This window comes from Myotis daubentonii, chromosome 9 (genome assembly GCF_963259705.1).
Source record: "Myotis daubentonii chromosome 9, mMyoDau2.1, whole genome shotgun sequence".
In the NCBI taxonomy this organism is placed as follows: domain Eukaryota; kingdom Metazoa; phylum Chordata; class Mammalia; order Chiroptera; family Vespertilionidae; genus Myotis; species Myotis daubentonii.
The window spans coordinates 4,329,823-4,350,149 of record NC_081848.1 but is presented as its reverse complement, the minus strand read 5'-3'; the positions used below and the strand labels follow the sequence as shown (position 1 = coordinate 4,350,149).

The window sequence follows — 20,327 nt, the reverse complement described above, 5'->3', positions numbered from 1 at the left end:
TGAGTCCCTGTTTTGTGCAAGGTTTGTGATGTAAACTGGCGAGCCCTTCGAGTTCCTTGCAGTCGGTGTCTGGCTTCTCTGAGACTCTTAAGGAGAGCGGAAAGGAAGGGGGAGCGAGGCTGTGCCATGTGCAGGCAGAATAAAGGAAGTCTAGGCAGACCTGCCACGGCAAGATTTAAAGTTAAACATGAGGAAGGACTCCGTTCTGGGAATCTGGCTGGGGATCTGCAGGAACAACCACCTGGTCTCCTCATTCTGGAATCGGCCCCGAGTGGCGCTGGGACTGGTTTGGGGACTTAGTGGGAGCCAGATGCCTCTCCACAGTGGAACTTACCAGGAGCTTCTCTGGGTGTGCCTCTCTCCTTTCAGCCAGCGATGTAACGGTGGGGAATTGTAACCCACCCCACCATTTTTTGACACTTTCTGTAAAAGCTGACTCTAATATGTACATAGCTTGTAGAGAAACAGCATGCTTGTATAAGAATCCTAGGAACTAACTTCAGAAGATGCAGACTCTGGCCTCCAGTCATCCCAGTTCTGGGAGACTGGCTGATCTCCAACCATAGTTGGAGGATGAGACAGAACCAGAATGATGTAGAACCAGATGACGCACATCAGACCATTACTTGACCAGTTTCAAGATCCTTACCCGAATGGACTGTGCTGGCCTGCACGCAGAGAACTTCTCAACCCCCTCCCCTTGATCTCTTTGTTCTGCATTGCCTCTCCTTATAAAAACCTCTGCCTGCACTGAGATGCAGAGATGGGCTTTGGGACGAGTCCCCCAGCACTCAAACCTCTTTCCTTTTTCACCAGCATCGGTCTCACGAGTTTGGTTTTCATGGTGCAGGCAGCAGAACCTTGATTCCGGTTATAGTAACATCTCTTAACTTTCCTGTCCCCCAGTTGTATGGTTGATAATGGCCAGAGTTGTCTTTGCCACTCTTACCTTCTCTAGGAGGTTGAGAACACATGAGAGGAAGATTTTTGTTCTCTGTGTTAGCAAAACTAAAGCTCTTTGGAGTTATATTAGTAGCAACTCTTCTGCCAAATAGGGTGTGTGGAGAGGTTATACATTGTGTCACTCTTTTTCCTCTTAAACAGTCTCTTCAAATTAGTTAGGACAGATAGTATTCCCACTTTGCAGATATGCAAACTGAGTCCATGCTCTGATGAAAGGATGGACAGTAGAAACTAGTCTCTTAACTCCGTGTCAGGTGCTCATTGATTTAATCAGAGCACAAGGCAGCCATTCTTTTTTTTTGGGGGGGGGGGGGTTGAGTGTTCTATGACCTTATATTCACATTTCTGTTGCTTATTAAAGGCTTATGGGTTATTTATGATCAGTGTGTTGTTCACCTGATATTAATCACACTACTAAAAAATGATGAGCAGCCCTAACCGGTGTAGCTCAGGGGATAGAGTGTCGGCCTGTGGACTGAGGTTCCCAGGTTCGATTCCAGTCAAGGGCATGTACCTTGGTTGTGGGCACATCTCCAGGAGGAGGGTGTGCAGGAGGCAGCTGATCAGTGTTTCTCTCTCATCGATCTTTCTACCTCTCCCTCTCCCTCTCTGTAAAAAATCAATAAAATATATATTTAAAAAAATGATGAGCAATAAACTCCCCTAGTTAATTTACGTTACTATAAATGCAGTGAATGCACCTTTGCTGCCTGGGAAGGAATTCCCCTCATATCTAAACTCAGAGCTTTCTCCCCTTGCGGAGCCACAGCGACCACCTTGGACTACATCTCCCATTGTGCAATGGGAAAGGTGCAGCACTCTTCCGTGAGCCGACAGGACACCTAACCAATCCAATGTCAGAGCTTTCATTCTGCGACCTATTGGCTTCGGGTAGAGGCGGGACTCTCAGTTGCTACGTTGTTACCCTTACCGGAAGTGGCTGTGGGCCGCTGCAGGGCAACACCCCGGCGTCCCTGGAAGCGGGGAGCGGGGCAGCCGGGGTGGTGCTGGGGAGCTGTGCAGAGCCGGGAGCCCTCGCCCGGAGCCTCCGCCTCGGGGACCGGTGAGGACGTCCTCGGAGGAGGGCTCGGGGGATCGGGAGAGGAGGGAACGGGAGAGTCGAGGCACCCGGTGCCAACGAGCGGGTGTGCGCGAGCGTGGGCGGGAATGCAGGAAGAAGGAGAAAAGCTGGCGGGCCGTGAGCCTCTGCCGGGACCCCCGAGCGGCGAGGGTCGGGCCGGGCGGGGCTGCGGCCGCCGGCGCGGGCGGCGAGAGCTGGCGGCGCTCGTAGCCCTGGCCCCGCGGGTGTGACGGCCGCCTGCGGGCCTGGCGTGGGCGCCTCTCCTGTGGGCAGCTTCCTCGGGGCGACTCCAGGGTTAGCCAGACCCTTTCCCGCTTTGCGGCCGCTGGGAAGTTAGAAAACTTTTGGCTTTCTTTTTTATAACTTTCCTTGCATTGATTTGGAAAGATCTGCCGCCTTCTGCTGTGCTCGCTTGGCTTCCAAGATTCCGCTCCTGATTTTTTTCTTTAATCCTCATCCAAGGATATGTTTTTATGGATTTTAGAGAGAGAGAAGGAAGGGGAGGAAGAGAGACCAATATTGATTGGAGAGAGAGAGAGAGAGAGAGAGAGAGAGAGAGAGAGAGAGAGACAGACATCAATTGGTTGCATCCCAGGATTGACCCTGCAACCCAGGTATGTGCCCTGACTGGGAATCGACCCTGCAACGAACCGGCAACCTTTCCTAGGACTCGGGGCTCTCCTGGCTTTTCTGACACAGCCTTCCTCAGTTGCCTTTGCAGCCCCTCCATTCTACCCACCACAGGCAGCTCTGGGTGACTTCCCCCAGAGGTTGGGTTACCATCTATTTAGTGGTGATTCCCACTAACTATGGCTCCAACCAGGCCTCTTTCCTGAGCTCAGATCTGTTCCCCTTGTTCTTCCTGTCTCCGTGAAGGGCGTCACCATTCACGAGGCCCAGTTGCACCTGGAATTCCTCTAATGCTTGCAGCAGACACTTGCTGGGAATTTCCTCTCTTCTAGGTGGTATGCTAGATGCGCTGTTGGCAAGGTGCAGAAATGACAAGATAACCCTGAACAGGATACTGGCTTAAGTGCTCTGACTTCCCACCTCGCTCTCCCTCACTTGGTGTAGACGTCAAGCCCAGTAATTCTCCTAATTACTAGAGAATCTGGCCCTCCCCTCCTTCCCGTTCTCACAGCCACCACTTGAGTTCACAGTTTCTTGCCTGTGCTTTCAGGGTCACTTCCTCCGTGGACCCTCGGCCTCTGTTCTTGCCCTCCTCGAATCAGTGCTTACTACACAGCCGCCCTGATGGTGTGACATCCCCTGACCACTCACTCCTCAGGCACAGGACACAGTCCTTTACCGTGTGCTCCTTCCTCCCACCGTCCCTTGCGCTCTGGTCAGGCCGGAGTGGTTCGGCTCAGGCTTTGGAATCGCGTGCACGTGGGTGTGCACATGTTTTGCTGTGCCTTTTACTAGCTGTGCCCCCTTGGACAAATTGTGTTTTATTTAAACCAGTGGTTCCCCACCTAAGCATCTCTAAAATCCTGATGTCCCCCCGTGACATACAATTCTTATTATTCAAAAAGTGAGCTCCTGTTCATGTGGAGGAAGCCTAAAATGCCATTAACTTGGTCTAAACAAGCTTCCAAAGAACATGGCATTCATGAAAGAGAAAAATAAAAGAACGAAAGGACAGTTGAAGTACTGAGGAAGAAATCACTAAGAAATTGTTAAGAAAATAATAATATGAAGTGACATGAAAAAATAGCAAATAAAGTTTCAAAACATAATAGAGAACTAAAATGCATAAATATGTCACAGTATATTAATAAGACTATATGAAGCCCCTAGAACCATAAGAAATGCAAAAAATTCACCGTTAATAACTCATTCTCGAATTGCTCCTCTTAACAATCAAATTGCCCCCCTGTGGGGTATGTGCCCCATTGGGAACCACTCATTTAAACCTTGCTGAGACTCAGTTTCCTTATTTGAAAAATGGGGACAATACTCTCTTCCTAGCTGAGAGGATAAGGTGAGATGATGTATGTAAGCATTAGCGCAGTTCTTGGAATGTAGGCAGGGTTCAGTGATTGTAAACTTTAGTTGTCACAATGAATTCTCTGCCCCCGTGTTCTTTCCTGCCCTGCCTTTGTGCACGCTGCTGCTGCCATTCGTTCCCCTGCTCCCCCTCCTGGGCAGCTGCTGCTGATCCTGCAACCACCACTTCCATGGGCCTCATCTCCAGAGTAAGCTTAGTTGCCCTTTTGTGTCCCATTGTATTTTGTTACGTCCCTTAATGTACATTTTACATGATCGTGTGTAACCAGGTTGGTAGCCCTGACTGAGCACGGTGCTTGACCCAGGCTGGTGTTCAGTAGCTGGTTATTGAATGTCTGAATGGTCTTTTTTTGTTGTTGTGAATCCTCACCCGAGGATACTTTCCATTGATTCTTAGGGAGAGAGAGGGAGAGACAGAGAGAAACACTGATGTGAGAGAAACACATCGATTGGTTGCCTCCTGCACGCTCTCAACCAGGGCCCAGGCTGGGGAGGAGCCTGCAACCGAGGTACATGCCCTAGACCAGTGATGGCGAACCTTTTGAGCTCGGCGTGTCAGCATTTTGAAAAACCCTAACTTAACTCTGGTGCCATGTCACATATAGAAATTTTTTGATATTTGCAACCATAGTAAAACAAAGACTTATATTTTTGATATTTATTTTATATATTTAAATGCCATTTAACAAAGAAAAATCAACCAAAAAAATGAGTTCGCGTGTCACCTCTGACACGCGTGTCATAGGTTCGCCATCACTGCTCTATCCACTAAGCCAAACTGGCTAGGGCTAAATGGTCTTAATTGATACTCCCTCATACTGGGTTTGTCTTCTGGAACAATGTAAAATAAGGCCTTTAGGAATGTGAATTGTACAAAATAGATCCAGAGACATGGAAGTATGCAATGGACTAACGAATCTCAGAGGGAAGGGGGAGGGCATGGAGAGATTAACCAAAGATCTTATATGCATATATGCATAACCCATGAACATAGACATTAATGCTCTGAAGGCCTGGGGTGGGGACGAGAGCGGGGAGGAGGGGTCAGTGGGGGGAAAAGAGGGATATTTGTAACACTTTAAACAATAAAAAATTTTTTAAAGAAGTGAATTGTAATAACAACAACAACTGACAATTACTGAGATCTAAATATATTTTAAGTATTTTACATGTAGTGAATCATATCTCTCCAACCCTTTGAGATATTGTTATTATCCCCATTTTACAGATGAGGAAACTGAGGCAACTTGCCAGGTGGTAAGTGGTAGAGCTGAGATTAAATCCAAGAATGTTCTAAGACCTGTTCTTATTGCCATTACATAATCAACTCTGTGTCTTCTGCTTCTCCCCAAAGCCTTCTCCAGTAATTTACTCCCCCCAGGGGTGAATTTTCTTTACAATTGTGCAAGCAGGTGGGAAGGAATAAATATGCAGGAACTGTAATCGTGCGTGTGCGTGTGTGTGCTTTGTTAGTGTTCAGATGTACAAACTGTTGGCCATGCTGACAAATCAACAGCATTAGGAAGGTAACCAATGCCCAGGGGTGGGGGGTATACGTGCAGTGAATGGAGGCTTAGTCTACAGTAGAGAAGCCTGGGGTGCTCTCTAGGTCCAAAGGGCAGAACAGGCAAATGAGAGGAAACTTCTTAGGAACTGATTTTTGGCTTAATATGGGCAAGACCTTTTCTTAGTTAATCCTATATAATAAAAAGCTAATATGCAAATTGTCCCCTCGACCGGGAATTCAACCAGAGAGCAGGGCCGGCTGTCCAACCGCCCACGGTCCCTCCCCCCAGCCAGCCAGCCTGATTGGCCCTGATCAGGGTGGGCTGGCTGGAAACCACCTGTGCACGAATTTGTGCACTGGGCCTCTAATCCTATACACTATAATAAAAGCCTAATATGCTAAGTGTCTGGCTGTTCGTTCAGCCGTTCGACCAGTTGCAATGATGCGCACTGACCACCAGCGGGCAGACGCTTCAACTGGTAGATTAGCTTGCTGCTGGGGTCCGGCCAATCAGGACTGGGCGAGACGGGCCAGACTCGCCCTGGAGCCCTCCCGCGGTCCCTCCCCAGCCCCGATCATGCACCAGTGGGGTCCCTTGGCCTGGCTTGCACCCTCTCGCAATCCAGGACCCCTCAGGGGATGTTGGACTGCCAGTTTCGGCCCGATCCCCGCAGGCCAGGCTGAGTGATCCCACCAGTGCACGAATCTGTACACTGGGCCTCTATTCTATATATATAAAAGCCTAAATGACTGTTCCACTGATAGCTATGACACGCTCTGACCACCAGGGGGCAGAGGCTCAATGCACAGGTATGGAAACATGGAACAGACTGATGAATCTCAGAGGGAAGGGGGTGGGGGGAGGGTGGGAAGAGATTAACCAAAGATCTTATATGCATACTAGAGGCATATTACTCCTAATATTTTATAAGAAGTATCTCATTTCATCCTCAACCTTTTGATATAGATTATCATGAGTTTCCATTATACACATGAGGTGAAGGGCCTTGCCTAATTTGCCTAAGGTCATACAGCCAGTAAGGAGAGAGCTGAATTCAGGTGTTTCTGGCCCTGAAGCCGGTCCTTGGACCACTGTGCTGTCAGTCACTTACAGCATAGAGAGGAAGATTTTGGCATGGGAGAAGTAGTTAGACCAAAGGTCTTATAGGTTTTTTGACTCTGAGATTCCTTGGTTCTATGTTAGTGGTTTATAGCAGACAGAGCTACAGTTTATATACCTTATTTTGGGCTTGGTCAGAAAATGCAGAGGAGGGAGGAGGCATGGCTCTCGTAAGTTTGTGGTTAACAGGGAGGGGAACATATCCCCATGAACAAAGTAATATTAGGAGTAATATGCCTATGAACACATGAAAACTGTGTTCATGTGTTCTCCCTTCTGATCTGGCCTCTATTCCAGTCTGCATTCCCAGTGGCTGCCAGAGTGATCTTACTGCTGAGGAGGTTATGTGTTCATGGGAGTAGCTGAGGTTAGCCAGGGAGGGCTGCCTGGAGGAGGTACATGAGCCACTTTTTTTTTTTTTAGATTTTTTTCTAGGATTGGCAGAGGAGATGGATGAGTGCAATTAGATGACCCCTCCCCTGCGATTGTTGTGGCCCATAGAGGGTCTCGGGCCTGGTGGCAAGTAGATCTCATCACATTTCATCTGACCTGTTGCTAAGTGCTACAAGAGTACATTATTGATGGTTCTGAAGTCATGTAGGCTGCTGTGAGCGACAGTCTCAGACTTGGAAGGAAATGTTAGGACATGTGCCATGTACTTGCAGTAGCAGATCTCAGGCTGCTATCTTAGACATCTCATCTTCCCTGTTACCCCTGGAGTCCAGGTTATCACGATCTCTCACCTACACTAGCTCACCGTTTCTTATTCATATCTCTGCAGCCACTTGGATTTTCTCCCTTCTGATCTGGCCTCCATTCCAGTCAGCATTCCCAGTGGCTGCCAGAGTGATCTGTTCAAAAGGTATATCTAAAAAAACGTTTCCTGGCTTTCTTATTATGAAGCCAACTTCTCGGCATGGTGTGGCTTCCACCCATGTCCCCAGCAGCGTCGGCAGCCGTGCTGCTTCTTGCTTGGTGTGGTTTCCTGTTGCAGGGCCTTTGCACGCGCTGCTGCTTCTGTGGGAACACCTTTTCCACTCTGTCCAGTGAATACGTACCTTCAGTCCTCAGCATAGGCTAACGTCAGGCTCATTTCCTCCAAAGCTCGACCCCGTTTGTAATTGTACATTTATCTGTGACTTTGGGATGTTTGTCACCCCCCTTCTCGAGGCCATAGACAAGGGGAGTAGCAGCAGAACGGCTTTTCTCACCATTACACCTCTAGTGCACAGCCATAAGTAAACGCAGCTCCCTGCATAGTGCTCGAATGAGTACATGGCCTCTGGTAGCCATTAAATAAATATGGTTTCTCTCCCGCCACCTCCCTCAATCCGATAGTTCCTGCTCTTTTGGCCCTGTCCCTGCCCACTCTTTATTGGAGCTAGGCAAGGTGAGGAAAGAAGGTAGAATATAACCCACACTTTTAAAAAAATTTTCTGGCAGGTTCGTTTGACAGGCAAGTGATCCATGAGTTCAGATTTCCAGGACCTTTCTGACCTTTAAATAGCTTAACGTGGATAACTGTGCCCATAGCTAATTCGGCACTTCGCTGCAAGGACAGATTGTGTCTGCTGTGCTTTCTAGAGATGGGATGTGTCCAGGGGTGGGTTCCATTTCTCAGATGCAGGATTTGTCTGAGTAGCTGACACAAGGCCTGTATAGATCACCGCCTGCTGGAGTGACTCATTCTCAGCCTGATGTTCAGGCCGCCCTTGGCTCCTCCCTCAGAGATCTTCCCTCCCCCTCTCCTCCCAACCCCGAGGATTAGATCCTTAAGCCCCAGACAGTGGCCATGTGCGCTGCTCTTGGTCTTTCTGGCTCTGCCTTTGCAGAGTCCGTGTGTGTCGAGTCTGGAGCGCGAGGTCTGCAAGGCGTCCTTGGGCTCCGGTGGCAGAGGCCAGATTCCCGCGGGGCCCATGCCTGCGGAGGGAGAAGATGCGTCATCAGCCTGCCTTCCTGCCATGCTGCTCCGTGGCGCCGTGGGAGCCAGAGGTGGCAGAGACCAGACACCCTGTGCGTCCTGAGGCCAGACACCTCTCCTGTCCATTCCTCAGCTGTCAGGCTGCAGAGGGGGCCTCGGTAATGGCCCCTCATGGATCCCATGCCGTGGATCAGGGTCCCTCTCTGGGAATCTTGGAGCAGATTCAGAAGGACCAGGCCTGGCCGTTTCCTAGCATGCGGTGCAGGCTGCTCCCAGCCCCGTGCACACAGCTTTTCCTGCTCCCAGGGGTGTCCTGCTCACTCCTCTGCGACAGTGGCAGCCGCTGGAGAGGTCAGGACCTGCTCCTCAGACTGCTGTTGGTTGCAGCTGTGGCTGGCGCCTCCTCAGGGGGGGACACAGTCAGGGCTGCGGCAGCTACTCTACAGGGCGGCTTGTCTCTGTGTTACTGGGCGTCAGCGTAGGTGCTGCCGTCCTGGAGGATGGCCTGGCCTTGGAGTCCAAGGTGGTTACAGGGTCGGGAAAGGAGCAGTTCCAGAATGGCACCAGCTTGTCCGTTGGAGAATTTGGCACCGTCCCGCCCCCAAAGCTAGAAACCGTGGATTCCAGTTGGACTCCTTTCCCCCTTTCCTCTCATCCTAGTCCTGTTAACGTCAACGCAGCCCTCACATCTGTTCCTTCCTCTCCATTCCCGCTGCTTCTGCCCTCGTTCAGGCCTCTCACCTGGATGGCAGCCGCCTCAGTGGTTTCTGGAGCCCAGTCTCCTTTCTCTGATCCAGCCCTGCCACTCCTGCCAGGGCTGTCACCCTAAAGAAAGGCCACCGTGTCACTTTCTGTCACTGAAGCCCGCAGGGAACCTGCCCCCCTTGCTACGGGGCAGAGTCAAGGCTCTTAGACACGGTCTACCCGGCTTTCCACCGCTGCCCCCGCCGCACTGGTGCAGCCCCCGTGGCTGGTGCCCAGCTCCAGAACCGGCCTGCGCGTGGTGCTCCTGCGCCTGGCACAGCTCTCCACTCTCCTCTCCAGTGCTCAGAGCAGGCGTGCTTTCCCTCCGCCCGGCACTGCTGTTGAGGTTGAGTGCACTGCCTTCACTAGAGGGTGAGCTCCCCGAGGCACTGTTGGGTGTAAATAGGGGCCTTGTTGAGACGGTGTGACCATGGGGGGCTGCTGGTCTGGCGGGTGTGTGTGGGGCTGTGTGCGTGTGTGCTGTTGGTTATTTTGATCACTAGGGTTTTCCAGCCGGGCTACTGTGCTATTCGCTCTTTCTCCATTTGAGGGGTAGGAAGCCAACCTCTTGAGTCGGGTTCTCAGATCTTTTGTGGTCACCGAGGGTCCAGCAAGCCCGGGGGACATGTGTCTCTGGAAACTTTCCCGGGCACAGAGCCGGGAGGCCCGGGTTCCCCCAGCGTCTGGCACATTCCCAGCGAGGTTGGCTTGCAGGGTCTGGTTGGACCTAGGGGCCCCATGACGCCTGACTGTCTCATCTAAGCTGGACACTCATTCTCTTTTGTGGGGGTCTCTGGGGTCTAGGCCTGGAGCCCAGACCAGCCATGGCTGGAAGACCCATCCGCATAGGAGACCAGCTGGTCCTGGAGGAAGACTATGATGAGACCTACATCCCCAGTGAGCAAGGTAAGAGGCCTGGCGTGTGCTGCAATACTTCTTCCAGGGCAGGAATCAGCTCTGACTTAATTTCATTCTTCTGAGGCAAAGATGGTATATACACAGGGCTGCTCAGTCTGTTTGGCTTAGAACAGGGTTGGTAAACTATAGCCCATAGGCCTAATCCGGTCTGTTGCTTGCTTTTTAAAAAAATTTTTTTTAATTTAAAGATATTTTTATTGATTTGAGAGAGGAAGGGAGAGGGAGAGAGAGAGAAGGGAATATCAATGATGAGCATGACTGGCCTGGCTCAATGTTGAGCGTCGACCTATGAACTAGGATATCAAGGTTTGATTCCCGGTCAGGGCATATGCCCTAGTTGCGGGCTCGGTCCCCAGTGTGGGGCGTGCAGGAGACAGCCAGTCAGTGATTCTCTCTCATCATTGATGTTTCTGTCTCTTTCTCCCTCTCCTTTCCTCTCTGAAATCAATAAAACAAAAAACAAAAAGACACAGAAAATCTCCTTAAAAAAAAAAAAAAATCAATGATGAGAGAGAATCTTTGATCGGCTGCTTCCTGCACTTTCTGCACGCCCCGTCCTGGGGCTCATGCCCTGACCAGGAACTGAACCATGACCTCCTAGTTCATAGGTTGATGCTTGACCACTGAGCCATGCTGGCTGGGCCTGTTGCTTGTCCATGTATAATCTGTGGCTGCTTTCCTGCTGCAAGGGCATTGTTGAGAAGTTGTGACAGAAAGCATGTGACCTACAAGCCTAAAATCTTCACCGTCTGACCCTTTACAGAAAAAGTGTGCCACCCTTGGATTAGACCAGTGGTTAGTTTAAATGAAAATGCAGTAGGGGGTATTATGAGATGCAGTGTGTGCTGAGGCCAGGGAAACCCAATTTCTTAAGAACAAACTAAAGCCGTGTTTTCTTTAAACAACAGCAATAACATTATTAATATTGATGAAAACAAAATTCTATGCGCCATTCTCTGTAGTAAGAACTCTCTATATACTTGCTCCTAGTAAGTCGTGGGTTAGGAACTTTCGTTATTCCCATTTTAAAATTGAAGAAGCCAAGTCGCAGAAAGGTTAAGTGACTTCTCTGCAGTCACACAGCTCTACTCGGTGAACTGGGAATCCATGCCCAGTGTCCCCTCTCATCCATGCCATGGTGACTGCACAGGAGGCACTCAAAACCGGCTGAGAAATCAGTGACTCCAGTGGCCCCTTGGCTACCGAATTCCAGCTGGGCCTCTGAGGAAGTTCTTTTGTTTCCTAATCCCCAGTATGTCACTCTCCAAACTCTCCACCGAGGTGACCCATATTGCGGTGCCTCTCTGGCCAGGGTTGGTATCAGCTCAAGCACTGCTGCCCCTGGAGCATTGATTTGTTCTTCCTGGGGCTCTGGTGACATACTCCGTGGTTACCTCATGTACCTTTTTTTCCTTCTCGGTGAGATAGCCCCTAACTCAGTCCCTGTATTCCTCCAGCTCTCTGGCAAGAGAGCATTTCTAAATGTTTGAAAACATTTTTTTTAAATTTGATTTTGAGAGGGAGGGAGGGAAGGAAGGAGAGAGAGAGAGAGAGAGAGAGAGAGACAAACATTGATTGTGAGAAACATTGATTGGTTGACTCCTTCACATGCCCTGACCAACCAACCAGAGTGACCTAGCAAGCGAGGCATGGGCCCTGACCTCGAATCAAGCTGTCACCTTTGATGCATGGGATGTCGCCCCAGCCCACTGAGCCACACCAGCCAGGGCTCTAAATTCTTGATTCCAAAAGAGCACAACAGGAGTGTTAGCGTTCGCAGCATAACGCACAACTGAAGAGGCACCTCCTTCACGGGAGAGGCTCAGTGGGTGGGAAGAGGCTGCCGGCTCATCATCCCGCCGCCTCGGATCCGGCCTCTGCTCCTGTGGCTCTGGGGCACCTCTCCCCACAGTGCTTCTCCCCGCGGCACCTCTCCCCACGGCACCTCTAACCGCGGCACCTCTCCCCACGGCACCTCTCCCCGCAACACCTCTCCCTGCAACACCTCTCCCCGCAACACCTCTCCCCACGGCACCTCTCCCCGCGGCACCTCTCCCCACAACACCTCTCCCCACAGCACCTCTCCCCGCGGCACCTCTCCCCGCGGCACCTCTCCCCACAACACCTCTCCCCACAGCACCTCTCCCCGCAACACCTCTCCCCACAGCACCTCTCCCCGCAGCACCTCTCCCCGCAACACCTCTCCCCACAACACCTCTCCCCGCAGCACCTCTCCCCACAACACCTCTCCCCACAGCACCTCTCCCCACAACACCTCTCCCCACAGCACCTCTCCCCACAGCACCTCTCCCCACAACACCTCTCCCCACAGCACCTCTCCCCACAACACCTCTCCCCACAGCACCTCTCCCCGCAGCACCTCTCCCCGCAGCACCTCTCCCCGCAGCACCTCTCCCCGCAACACCTCTCCCCGCGGCACCTCTCCCCGCGGCACCTCTCCCCGCGGCACCTCTCCCCGCGGCACCTCTCCCCACGGCACCTCTCCCCGCGGCACCTCTCCCCGCGGCACCTCTCCCCACAACACCTCTCCCCACAGCGCCTATCCCCACAACACCTCTCCCCGCAGCACCTCTCCCCGCAACACCTCTCCCCGCAACACCTCTCCCCACAACACCTCTCCCCACAACACCTCTCCCCGCAACACCTCTCCCCACAGCACCTCTCCCCACAACACCTCTCCCCACGGCACCTCTCCCCGCGGCACCTCTCCCCGCAGCACCTCTCCCTGCAGCACCTGCCGCCTGCTTGTACTCCGTCGTGTATTGGTCAGGTCTCCAAGGGGCTCATTCAGGTCCTTTTTCAGCCCAGGCCTGTGTGAGTGGTGAGGACTTTTGCATTAAGGTTTTGCAGGTTTGGGAGAGCTTGGGTCCTGGGAAGGCTGCCCTGGTTCCAGACGGTCTGGTTGTTCTTCTTGAGCCCACACTGAAGTTCTGGTCTTATTTTCTTTGCCTTTAACGTGGCTTCAGATTATATTCTTGGAGTATGGTAACAGCATGCCTGGATTCAGATGTACCCTTTATAACTATAACTTAAGAAAATCACATATTTATTATGTAGAACTAATAACTGCTCCCTGAAGGGAATTGGAAAGTAAAGGCAGAGTGGAAAAGTTTGGGGAGAAACCCTGCTTTTCTATTCCTGACCCCCATGCTTCCGACACCAGCTCCCTGGGGTTTCCCCTCCCAGCCATCTCCCTGGCAGCGGGATGTCCCGCTGTTCCGTCCAGTCCTGACACTGTCTGCCTGGGGTTAGGGTCAGCCCCGCAGGTAAGGCTCATTCCCACAAGACTCCCCCCCGCCCCCCGACTCCAGACACTAATCCAAAGTTCCCAGGGGTCCCCGGTTCTGTGGGTATGTCAGCTGTACACCGACCACAGTTCCCACCACCCTGTCCTCAGGTTTAATGACTTGCCAGAACAGGTCACAAAACTCAGGGAAACACTTATGTGTGCAGTTTGTTATATAATAAAGGGTATGGTAACGGGTGCGGTGGACAGCCAGATGCAGAGAGACACGGAGAGCTCTGGGAGGGTCCCCAGTGCGGGGGCGCTGCCCCGTGGAGTTGGGGTGTGCCGTCTTCCTGGCACGTGCGTGGTTCCTGGGAGCTCTGGCTGGGGATTTTTATGGAGCCTTCATCATGTAGACATGATCCATGAGCTCATGTCCAATCCCTCTCCCCTCTCTGGAGAATGGGGGTGAGCCTCAGAGTTCCAAGCTTCTAATCATGGCTTGGCCTCTGGTGACCAGCCCCATCCAGGGCCACTAGAGTCTAGCCAGAGTCTCCTCATCGGGCAGAAGAGCTCGTAGGACTCGGGAGATTGCAAGGGTTTTAGAAGCTGTTTCAGGACCTGGGGGCAGAGACCAGCATATATATTTCTTATTATTTCACACGTGATTGTGACTTGCTTTTCTTTTCACCCACCTTTCCACCTCTCTTACTTTCCTACCCTCCTGCTTCTCCTTGCAGAAATCTTTGAATTTGCCAAAGAGATAGGTATTGATCCCATCAAGGAGCCGGAGCTGATGTGGCTGGCCCGGGAGGGCATTGTGGCCCCCCTGCCTCAGCAGTGGAAGCCATGGTAAGTGAGCACACTGTGGCCCAGAGGTGCCACCAGAGGCGGAGGAGCCTGGCATTGGAGGTCAGCGCTCACCAGCCGCCTTCCATAGCCTGTCCTGCCCCGAGGACAGGGGAAGCAATGGGCCACTCCTCCACTGGGCAGCCTGATGCCGGGGCCGGGGCATTGGCCGACTTGATGGTCCCGTTTGTAGAATAACGGTTTCTGAGCTGTGGCCCTGTCAGCTCCTTGAGCCCAGCATCGTGCGGGTACACAGCCGTGTCTGTTGCTCCTTGCAGACCGACGTGGAGACCCGTCAGCATGTCCACGTGGTGCTGGTGCTGCGAGGTCTGCACTGAGGCTCAGGCTGGCAGGGGTCTCACCTCCCTTGGCAGCCCATCCCCACATTTGAGTGGTGTCTTCAGGAAAACGCTCGTGTTCACGGGATCGTTCATATTTTCGGATGCAGCTCTTCGGATAGTGAGGAGCAGAGACTCAGGGTGCCTCGGGGGAGCAGGTGGAGGGTGCGGAAACAGACTGGCCGCTCTCCTGAGGCTGTGCCCTCCCCGCTCTCTGCCGACCTGTTTCTGCTCTGCAGGTCCCCTCTGCCCTGCAGTGCACAGGGCTCCCCCTAGGCTGCCTCCCCAAGTGGGTGCCCTACCTTTACTTCCTGCGGCAGCACGGGATTGCCCTACGCTTGTCCCGCCCTGTCCCCAGGTGGCTGAGGGGTCCTCGCTGATACTGGGCTTGTGTGAGGGTTAATCATTTTGCTCTTTCTCTCTTTTTTTTAAAATATATTTTTTATTGATTTCAGAGAGGAAGAGGGAGGGAGAGAGAGATAGAAACATCAGTGGTGAGAGAGACTCATGGATCGGCTGCCTCCTGCACGCCCCCTACTGGGGGCCGAGCCACAACCTGGGCATGTGCCCTTGGCCTGAATTGAGCCTAGGACCCTTCAGTCCGCAGGACCACGCTCTATCCACTGAGCCACACCAGCCAGGGCCTTCCTGTTCTTATCCATCCGTTTAATGTGTTGGCTTCAGAATGACTGCAATGTCTGCCTCGCTCATCTCCGCTGAAGAATCGGAACCCTTTAGCTTCTTACCTGGCAGTCTCCTATCCTCTGGATCCTTTTAGTGGCCTTTCTTTTGACTTCTCCAGCTTCCTGACGTCTTTCTTTTTCTTTTTTTTTACATTTTTCCAACAAGTATTTGTTATTAGTTAAGCCATGATTCAGGATTCTAGGGTGGGATGTACCCAGGCCCCCCTTCACGTCCCTGGGAGAAGGATGGAGGATGCCCAGTTCAGGTCTTCCCAGGAAACGTGCCTTCTGCCCGGCGGTCATCCCAGGCCAAAACCCAGGATAAGGGGCACAGGGACTTGTACGCACGCCGGTACCATTCACACACGGAGGCACCACCCCCTGCAGCAGTCATTGCCTTCTCACAGCGCTGGAAGTCCAGTAGTTCTGCCAACAGTTCCTGGTCTGGTTCTGGTTGGGGAGCGGCTGTCAAAAGGAGCAGTCCGGTAGTTCTTGATTTTGGTCTTGATGTCTTCTGCCATGTTGCTGATTCCTAAAGACACCCCTGAAGCCGCTCGCAGCTCAGTGTGACTTCAGCAAAGAGCACCTGACATCTTTCTTGTAGTTAGTCCTTCAGCACCGCACACTGTATTCCAGGAGCTGGGGACTCATGGTCGTGTTTGTAGAATAACGGTTTCTGTTTTGTTGCCAATATCCACCCTGATATTCACATTTGCCTTATCTAATAGCTTCTATCTTCTTTTTTCTCTCCGTTTTTAACTTTGTATGTATCTATGTTTTGCTTTTGGATATTTTTTTTTAATGAAAAGCTATAAGAGAAATAGAATCAGTGTAACAGCACCTTCATGTACACATATGTAATAAATAAATGGCTGCAGTGATGTTGAAGAAAGGTGGATGGAAGGAAGGAAACTGACACTGTTTAAGGGCCAGCTGTGTGCCAGGTGTGTGCCAGCTGCCTTCACACACCTGCTAGAGTTGGTAGCACTCCCTTGTCGTGTGAGGACAGTATGAAGTGTTTCTCACTTTTAAAAATAACAAAAGTCACTAAAACTTAACGTCTGTGTGTCCTCTTTGATCCTTGCTCCCAATCCCAAGAGTGACTTGGTGAATTCCTCCTAGACCTTTAAAACAGACAGAGCCCCCACTCCCCCCGTTTTGTGTTTTATTTTTATTTTTTAAAAAAATATATTTTATTGATATTTTACAGAGAAGAAGGGAGAGGGATAGAGAGTTAGAAACATCGATGAGAGAGATCGATCAGCTGCCTCCTGCACGTCCCCCAGTGGGGATGTGCCCGCAACCAAGGTACATGCCCTTGACCGGAATCGAACCCGGGACCCCTGAGTCCGCAGGCAGACGCTCCATCCACTGAGCCAAACCGGTTCGGCCCGTTTTGTGTTTTAGACGTACGTGCTGTACTGTACACTGCTCTTCTGTGTCCGAGTGTGAGAGTCCCCCTCAGCCTCTTGCCCCTGCGAGCTTTTCCACGCAGAGATGGATCATAGCGAAAAAATCCTCATTTACTTAACTGCTTGTACTGAAGGATGTTTAGACTTCTTTCCAAATTGACTGTTTTGCATGGGTCTGTTTCTGGGTTGTCTGCTGTCTTCCATTTAGTTCTTTGTCTGCTTTTATGCCAGTGTCATGTAGCTTTATTAGAAATATTGAAATTGTTTAGGGTAAATACGCCAACTTTGTCCTCCATTTTCAAAGTTATATTATAGGTTCTTTGTATTTCCATATGAATTTTAGAATCAGGTTGCCATTTTGTAAAAAAAAAAAATCACTTTAGGATTTTGATTGGGTTTGCATTGAATCTGTAAATTGATTTTGGGGGAATTGACATCTAAAACAAGATTGCGTCTTCCAATCCATTGAGTCTATTTAGTTTTTCTTTAATAACACTAAGATAGGTTTTTTAGTATAATTCTTGCCCACATTTTGTTAGATTTATTCCTAAGGAGTTCATATTTTTGATGTTTCTGTAAATGGCACCTTTAAAATTTTAATTTCCAAGTTGCTATCATACAGAAGTAAAGTTGGTTTTTGTATATTGATCTTGCAAACTTACTAAATTTACTTCTGTCAGTTCTAATAGCTTTTTTGTAGATTCCATGGGATTTTCTACATAGATGACGACGTCTTTTGGGAATAAAGACATTTTTACTTCTTCCTTTCCAATCTGGACACTTTTTTAGTATCTACTTCTTGTCTTACTGGGCTGACTAGAGCCTCTAGTACAGCGGAGTGGAAGCGGCGACAACGGACCTTGCTGCCTTGTTCATTAGGGAAAGCGGGCAGCCTCTCACCGGGCTGTGATGTTGGTGTTTGCTGTGGTCAGTGCCCTTGGTCAGGATGAGGGCATTTCCTCTATTCCTAGCTTGCTGAGAGTTTAAATCAGAAATGGATATTGGATTTTATAAAATGCTTTTTTCTGCCTTGTATTATTGATAGGATCATAGGAGTTTTCTATTTTGGTCTATTAATTATATTGATTGATTTTTTAGATGTTCAGCTGACCTTACATTCCTGGGATAAAGTCTATTTGGTACATAAATATATGTTAGTTGATTTGATTTTCTGAAATTTTGTTAAATATCATTGCTCCAAAATAATAGTTTGAAGGGAATGAGGTAGACAGAGTTTGGGTATATTTTATTACTGATTTCCAATTTTATTTATTCATTATAGTCTTTGTTATAAGTTGAGATTTCTTTTGTGGCTCAGTTAGTGATCCTATTTATGTAAATTTTCTGTGTGTGCTTGATAGAAATGTCATCTCTCATTTTTGGATACAGGGTTCTAGACATGTCCTTCATATATATCAAGCATGCTAAGTGTGTTTATATCTTCCTATGTCTTCAGGCATTTTCATCTGGTGTCACTCTTGAAAGATAGTTTCATTGGGTATAGAATTGTTTGTTGAATATGAACAACCCTTTGACAATATTATGCACCATCATCTTCTGGCTTCTGATTTTTCGAATAACACATGTTTATTTGGTCTAATTTGTTGTTCCTTTGTAGGCAATCATGTTTTTACCCTCTGGTTGTTTTCATTTTTTTTTTTTAACTTTGGTGTTCTGTGATTCACTACAGTGTACCTAAGTATGGATATATTTTTAATTACCATGTTCAGGATTGGGAGTGCTCTCTTACTCTGAGGACTCATGCCTCTCTTCAATTTTGGAATATTCTCAACCATATCACTTTTCTGGAACTCTTACTAGAAGAATATTGGACCTTTCTTTTTATCCTCTGTGTCTCTTCTGTCTCATATTTTATTTTATTTTTATTTTTTTTAAAAAATTTATTTTATTGATTTTTTACAGAGAGAAAGGGAGAGAGAGAGTTAGAAACATCGATGAGAGAGAAACATCGATCAGCTGCGTCCTGCACATCTCCCTCTGGGGATGTGCCCGCAACCCAGGTACATGCCCTTGACCGGAATCGAACCTGGGACCTTTCAGTCCGCAAGCCAATGCTCTATCCACTGAGCCAAACCGGTTTCGGCTCATATTTTACTTTTTGATGAAGCCTGAAAATGGCTAGTCTGTTTTTTCAATGTAAATTCTTTATTGTCTACAGTATTACATGCGTCTCCTTTTCCCCCCATTGACCTCTCCCCAGCCGCTCCCACTCCCCATCTGTTTCATATTTTAAAGATTATTTATATCTTGCATGCTGCATTCTGGATAATTTCCTTTGGCATGTTTTTAATTCACTATTTGTTTATTTTTCTATGTTAAATTTATTGTTTAAACTACCTGTTTTTTTAAAAATTTTAATTTAATTTAATTGTTGACAGTATTACAAATGTCTTTCATTTTCTCCCTTTTTGCCTCCCTCCACCCTATCTACTTGTTTTTTAAAAAATATAATGATTTGCTCTAGCCGGTTTAGCTCAGTGGATAGGGTGGATAGAGCCTGCTGACTGAAGGATCCCAGGTTCGATTCCAGTCAAGTTCGTGTACCTTGTTTGCAGGCTCCTCCCTGGCCCAGGCTCTGGTCGGGGCTCGTGCAGGAGGAAACTAATCGATGTGTTTCTTTCACATTGATGTTTCTCTCTGTCTCTCTCTTCCACTCTCTCTAAAAAAAGAAAAATCAATGGAAAAATATTCTCGAGTGAGGATTAAAAAAAAATATATATATACTAAGTAATAAAGATGTAATATGCAAATGGTGTTATGCTGTGAAGTGTAACAACGGAATGCATAACGACCGGATCACGGATCAGCAGGGGGGTGGGGCAGTGAGCTACAAGTGGGTGGAGGAGAGCTACAGGAGGGGGCAGGGCAGCAAGCTTGCGGGGGCAGAGGGAGCTACAGAAGGGTGGGGCAGCGGGCAGAGAGCTATAGGAGGGCGGCAGTGAGCTACTGGCTACAAGCAGTCGGCGGAGAACTACAGGAGGGGGCAGGGCAGCAAGCTATGAGAGGAGGCAGGGGTGAGGGGGAGTAGGGAGAGCTACAGGAGGGTGGGGCAGCGGGTGGAGAGCTACTGGAGGGCTGCAGTGAGCTACTGGTGAGCTACTGGCACACGGGTTTGTGCGCAGGACTACATATATATATATATATTATTCTACCAATTTCTGTAAGTTCTGTTCTGTCTTATTTTCAATATGTCTGGGTGTGATTTTTTAAAAAAATATATTTTTATTGATTTTTTTACAGAGAAGAAGGGAGTGGGATAGAGAGAAACATCGATGAGAGAGAAGCATCAATCAGCTGCCTCCTGCACACTCCCTACTGGGGATGTGCCCGCAACCAAGGTACATGCCCTTGACCTGCCGGGGTCCAACCCCAGCGGGTCCAGGGGTCCCCAAAGGTGTGGACGGAGTCGGTGAAGAAGGAATGACACAGAGACAGCGTTCAGATGATCAGCAGCCTAGCCAGGATCTCTAGCCAAGTTCTGGTCCGGATCTCCAGCGAAGTTCTGGTTAGGAT

At 49.6% G+C, this 20,327-nt stretch overlaps 1 protein-coding gene and 1 pseudogene across 1 annotated transcript in view; one reads left to right on the top strand and one right to left on the bottom strand.

Moving 5' to 3' along the window:
- The first annotated feature begins 1,901 nt into the window (after positions 1 to 1,901).
- CEP164 (centrosomal protein 164) overlaps positions 1,902 to 20,327 on the top strand; it is a 72,133-nt gene continuing 53,707 nt past the window's right edge. Inside the window, exons 1-3 of the mRNA XM_059710632.1 lie at positions 1,902 to 2,026; positions 10,151 to 10,252; positions 14,252 to 14,363. Of these exons, the coding sequence (XP_059566615.1) occupies positions 10,171 to 10,252; positions 14,252 to 14,363 (194 nt within the window). The 5' untranslated portion in view covers positions 1,902 to 2,026; positions 10,151 to 10,170. The remainder of the gene's footprint in view (positions 2,027 to 10,150; positions 10,253 to 14,251; positions 14,364 to 20,327) is intronic.
- Positions 15,513 to 15,958, bottom strand: LOC132241988 (cytochrome c oxidase subunit 6B1-like; annotated as a pseudogene).